At 45.9% G+C, this 6,000-nt stretch overlaps 1 protein-coding gene across 1 annotated transcript; it reads left to right on the plus strand.

Moving 5' to 3' along the window:
• The first annotated feature begins 2,465 nt into the window (after positions 1-2,465).
• On the plus strand, positions 2,466-5,692 carry LOC136476790 (ETHYLENE INSENSITIVE 3-like 3 protein). The gene is made up of 3 exons (XM_066474744.1): positions 2,466-2,668; positions 3,239-5,216; positions 5,360-5,692. Exon 2 carries the CDS (start codon positions 3,358-3,360, stop codon positions 5,209-5,211), a length of 1,854 nt encoding a protein of 617 aa, XP_066330841.1. The 5' UTR covers positions 2,466-2,668; positions 3,239-3,357; the 3' UTR covers positions 5,212-5,216; positions 5,360-5,692.
• The last annotated feature ends 308 nt before the right edge of the window (positions 5,693-6,000 follow it).

The following is a 6,000-nucleotide window of genomic DNA, read 5'->3' on the forward strand; positions in this document are numbered from 1 at the left end:
TGTCCTACGTTAGGTTGGTTTGCCGCCAGCGTCCGATCGAGTGTCCGGTCGCTGCTGCTGTTGCTGGGCCTCTGATCGGAGCGTCCGATCACTTTTCATCCAGCGTCCGGTCGCTTCTGTGAGCTCATTTCTTCGTGATTTTACGTGCGGCTTGGTTCCTATCTTCATGCTTGAACTTTGCTTGATATCTTGGGTCTTCTCTTATGCTTCTAAGGTCTTGCTTGATGTGTTGATCATCGGATCATCACGTCGCCTTTGTCCATGTCACGTCTTGCATCCTATTGAACTACAAAGCAATCACTTGCAAATTTATTAGTCCAATTTGGTTGTGTTGGTCATCAAACATCAAAATCCAAAGTAAATGAGTCAAGGGTCCATTTTCCTTACAACTAGATTTTTAGAAAATACTATTAACACTTGTATCTTTAAATAGGTTTACTACAAAAATATATGACGTGATTTATCTAATGATGTTTATTTGGTATCATAAGCAGTAATACCATTTTGTATATTATTTTTATATCTATATCCATATCTGTATCTAATATCAAAGAGCGAATGGATTCTTATTACCATTTTTTACTTTCCAAAATGCTCTTATGCCCTCCACATCCCATGACATGGATACACGACTCGTGCTCATACAGGTTAGAACGACTCGAATCCAGTGATGGTATAAAATTTTATTCGAAGACGTACTGGCTCCTATTGTAACACACAGGCGAGTTTTCCATAAAAAAGGACACAAGGTGATCAAAGTACAAAGAAGGGGAAAATCCATTTTGCCCCATTAACTATCGCCGTAGTCTGATTTTACTGCTCGAACTCCAAACCTAGACATCATAGCTCTAAACTCTTAAAATGATTTAAATTGCCTCTTGTGCCTTTTTGAAGTAGTTTTGAAGTCGGTTTTTTCTCCTTTTTAGTTAAAAATAAGATTATTAATACACATAAAAATGTATATAAATTTCTAAAAATTCTAGGAAAAACGTAGAAATAGATCGGGATAAAATCCAAATAAAATAATTAGGTCCCATCAAAATTTCTTCAGAAGCCTCTACAATTTATATTTAGCTCTAGGGCGATTATACTACAACAATAGGTGAGAGATAAAATAAAACTTTTTGCAGCAGAAAAAGATGGTGCAACACCAACCGGGCCTTGTTTCGTACCTGGGCCAGTCACCCTAATGCAACCAACACGGTCCAAAACTGTAGGAAGCGGATCCACCCTGTAAACGTTCATATGGGCCGGCCTTAAGAAGTTACATTTCGGCCCAAAAACAAGCGATGTCGTCTTCCTGTTGGGTCCCTGTAGAATATACATCGAACCTGGACGCTTTCACTCGACGGCAGGTCGCTTGGAAGGGTGTCCAGGTTCAACGAACCTCTGCCCGCTACTGTAGATGGGAATGCAGATGCGACGAATGGGTGGACACTGAATCAGCAGTGCATCATCGTCGTAATGGCAGGCGATAACCACGAGCATCATTTTTTCACAGTCAGAATCCGGTGAATCCATGGTCTCGAAAAAACAGAGGAATCAGGAATGCCGCCGTCATGCCGTGCGTGAGATCGGCGAGAAGGTTTGCCAAACGCCAGCCCTTCTCCCGCATCACGACACAACAAGAACAGCTTGGTTTCCCCGCGTTTGAGCTGTCCTTGCACCGAGGGTTCACAAATCACAAGAAATTGACCCCGAGCTCTTCGGATAATTTTGATTACAGATTTGTTTAATTTCTTTTTATAAAATTTGCAAGAAGTCGTCTCTGGTTCGCAGCACGTACAGCTTTCTTCGATCGTCGATGAATCACGAAAACACAGCGGACGGTCGATTTCTCGCTTTCGAAGGATAGAGATGCCTCATGCCTGTGGCCAGGATAAATTTGGCCCGTTATAACGGAAGCAGAACAGAACAATTTTCTTCGCTGCAAAAATCAAACAATTCAAATTTAAAAAATCAAACAATTCTTTTCTACATTTATAGAAAGAAATTCTGCTGTTATTATAAACTAGGAAACTAGGAGTACTGGTATAAAAATAACAACAGCATCACGGCTGACACAGGCCTGTTCGCGTGCCCTTAAATCCGACTTGATCCACTTATTTTTTCTCGAAAACAATATTTTTCTTTCACAAATTCATCCAGCATTCCTCCGAACAATTCAGATTCCTCCAGAATTCAACGGGACCACAGCTCAGTAGTTCGGGATCTTCGGTGGAAGATGCGGTGTGGCCTACCTCACACGCGACTGTGCGCAGACGGACATCGCGGCACATCGCATCCCAGCACCAACTATCTTTCTGTTTCTCTGTTTTTTTTTTTGTTTTACTACAAATGCATGTCCACCAACCGTGTTTTTGCTGTATTTCTATTTCTACCTATATTATTTATAGAAAAAATATTATATAAGGAAATAAAAATAAAATTCGGCTCGTCGCGTCACGAATGCGGGTTGCCTTTTTGGCTCGCACGCTCTCCCTCGCGCCCGTGCCGTGCGTGTTGTTCCCGCCGCCGCCGCTCCCCTGCTCCTTCCAATTTTCCTCCAAATAAAAACCAGCCGCAGCGGAGGCGGCGCGACGCGAACCCCCCTCCGAACCCGGCCGCGAAATCCTCCTCGCGGATTCCGCCGCCGCCGCGTCCGTGTCCGTGTCCGCCCCTCGACAAGGTACGAATCGACGGCTTCGTTGGAGCAGTTCCTGTTGTCGGCTGCGATTGATTCTCGGGGAGTGCTTTGGCGGTGTCGACGGGCGGTGAATCGTGCCTGTCCTCCGCTCCCTGCGTGGGTTAGGGTTCGTTCGGGATTCGGATTGCTCTGTCGACCGAGGTAGTCCAGGGATCTTTGGGTAGTTGGGGATGGTTGGTGCGGTCGTTGGATTGGTTTTCGGGTTCAAGTTCCTTTTGTTTCGGACAATGGTCGTGTTTGTAGAATAATATCGATTTATTTTTTCTAGGTGTCATGCATGTAGTTTTCGCTCGAGCAGTGCTATGGATGTCTTTGGACTGCGATTCTGCGAGGGTTGCTCCGAGTCCCCATTGAACTGACTGAATCGGATTAGTTAATTTTTCATTTTTGCCTACTGTGTGTAGTTCGATCATTGCAGTGTGCTAAAATGTTCTGATTGCCAGAAAACATAGCCTGTTTAGTTTCATTCGTAAGACTATTCCTTAGTGACTTGCATTCTAGTATTTTTTTTTTCTTTAAAAAAGGTTCTGACCACATGCATATACTGGGCAGGTTGCTGCGATAGATTCTTCATTCGGATATTTGATGAGCGAGGATACAAAGCAACTGAGTACTGGAAGTTTGATGGTGTGATGCAACTTGGTTAAGGAAGCAGACTGCTTGAAGTGATCATGACGGACCATCTTGCTATTATTGCGTCTGAGTTAGGGGACGCAACAGATTTCGAGGTTGATGGCATCGACAACCTCAGCGAGAATGATGTCAGTGACGAGGAGATTGATGCTGAAGAGCTTGCCCGGCGAATGTGGAAAGACAAGGTCAAGCTCAAGAGGATCAGGGAGAGGCAGCAGAAGCTTGCTTTGCAGCGGTTGGAGCTGGAGAAGTCCAAGACAAAGAAGATTTCAGATCAAGCTCTCCGGAAGAAGATGACGAGGGCTCAGGATGGGATTCTGAAGTACATGCTCAAGCTGATGGAGGTGTGCAATGCGCAGGGGTTTGTGTACGGGATTATTCCTGAGAAAGGGAAGCCTGTTAGTGGTGCATCGGATAACATTAGGGCCTGGTGGAAGGAGAAGGTGAAATTTGATAAGAATGGGCCAGCAGAGATTGTAAAATACGAGGTTGAGCACTCGATGCTGAGTAATCCTAAGAGCAGTGGAGCCATGAACCAGCATAGCCTGATGGACCTCCAAGATGGCACTCTGGGTTCATTACTTTCAGCGTTGATGCAACACTGCAGCCCACAGCAGCGAAGCTATCCATTGGATAAGGGTGTCCCGCCCCCTTGGTGGCCATCAGGGAATGAGCCATGGTGGCCTGCGTTGGGCCTTCCAAAGGGAGAAGCGCCTCTGTACAGGAAACCACATGATCTGAAGAAGGTTTGGAAAGTTGGTGTTCTGACGGGTGTGATCAAGCACATGGCCCCAAACTTCGATAAGATCAGAAATCGTGTAAGGAAATCAAAGTGTCTGCAGGACAAAATGACTGCAAAAGAGAGCCTCATTTGGCTTGGTGTTTTACAACGCGAGGAGAAGTCTATTCACAGTTTTGGCAGTGCTGTACTACCGATTGCCCAGCATAGTACTTCAGAGGACAGAACTGAGGGCATATATAGCAGCAGTGATGAGTATGATGTCGACCGCCTGGAGCAGCCTCCTCGTTCTACATCATCCAAAGATGATGAGGGAGATGCTCAGCCTGTTTTGCAGATTAGAGGAGAGCAGACCTCAACTAGAGTGCCTAAGAGAAAGCGTCAAGATAAACCCTCCAACCAACTAGCTATTAGCAAGGAAGAAACGACTAAACCTAAATCTCGACGGCAGAGAAGGCCCTCAGCCCGTCCTCCAGTTGCTGAGGTTGAGGTTGAAGTGACACAAAGAAATGACAATGAGCCAGAAGTAGTGTGCAAAGCAGCTGATAATATGGACTTTATTGACCCAATTGATGTGCTGGGCATGACTAACCAGCCAACGAGCCCTAACCATGCCCCTACAATTGGAGCTTTGCAGCAGCACGGAGATTGTCAAGGGAATTTTCTATCTCCTGGTGCTGTGATCAACAACTACAACAGCAACCAGGCTGCAAGTGCTGCTCAATCAAGCACTTATCTGGGCGACCATCCCCTGGCTTGTGAAGGCAGTGATATTGCCAATTCATGGTCTGGACACTCCTTTCGGCAGGATATTGGTCTTGGGCCTATTGGTTTTAATCCTTCACTAGTTGTTCATCAGGGTTTGGCAATGCAGCAGCCACTACCACTGCCTATGGATCACCAAGCGCCTATCATGGGGACAGGTGCTCTCGCCGCGAATGGTTCTTACAGTCTCCCGACGGCAGGCAGTGGGAATTCTGGGACAATCGTTGGTGAGACCCACCAGCAGCTCATGGACGATCCTTTCTTCGGCGATGCCGGAGACAGCACTTTTGGTGGAATTCCTTTCAGCCTCGTTCCTTTCAGTAGTCCGATGCTCAACTTTGATGACTTGGTGGACGACGAGGACTTGATGCCGTACCTGGGCACATGACACAGGTAGTTTGTCTTTGAATGCCAGTTCTTTGGTTACCTACAACCTCTCTTATATGAATTTGCAAGTAAAATGGTAGTATTTCTTTTGTGTCGTGACATATGCCTGCGTGTCAAATTACTTACCAGGCTGGTTCTCCTGTTTGTAGTGTCCAGTGCATAACTGTGGTGTGGATCGGTGGTTCATGCTCGCGCAGCCTGCTACGGGGAGATTTTGGTGACATGCTGGTGGAGTGTTGGGTGTTGATGCAGCTGCTGCAGCTCGTGACCCATTCGCGGCGCCGTCCTGAGATGGCCATTGCTTTGTAATATAATAACAAGAATAATATAGTTTAGGGTGCTCTCTTGACTGTACTGGATGTCAAATGCCATATCGTCGTAAGCAGTGAACTTTTAGCCTGTAGAGCAAGTTAGTATTTCGTGGTTCAGCTGCTGGCGGAGAATTTCCGCAGCCGTTTAAAGGATTTTATTTTATTTATTTATTGCCGTGTACAGTTTTTTTTTTTTTTTTAGGTTTGTAGTAGCTTTGTGTCCTGCTTGTCTTTGTTTTTCTGCGTGGGGCATGCATTTGTAATCTTGCGCGAATGGCAGGCGTGAGCAGCGCTGCAGCGGCCATGGCAGACGCCTGCACTTGGCGAAATGCCAAGGCTCACTTCTGGGCTGATCAGAGGTTAGCAGTACCCTTCCTCTGTAATCTTGCATAATCCCTTATTCCCTTTGGTTTGATGGCAAAGAGCCCCAGAAGCCAGCTTTACCGGCTCCCAGTGTTCTTTTTTTTAAGGATTTTGTG

This window comes from Miscanthus floridulus, chromosome 8 (assembly GCF_019320115.1).
Source record: "Miscanthus floridulus cultivar M001 chromosome 8, ASM1932011v1, whole genome shotgun sequence".
Classification (NCBI taxonomy): Eukaryota; Viridiplantae; Streptophyta; class Magnoliopsida; order Poales; family Poaceae; genus Miscanthus; species Miscanthus floridulus.

Coding starts and splice junctions, on each gene's coding strand:
- LOC136476790 (XM_066474744.1), top strand. CDS start 3,358: ATGACGGACCATCTTGCTATTATTGCGTCTGAGTTAGGGGACGCAACA.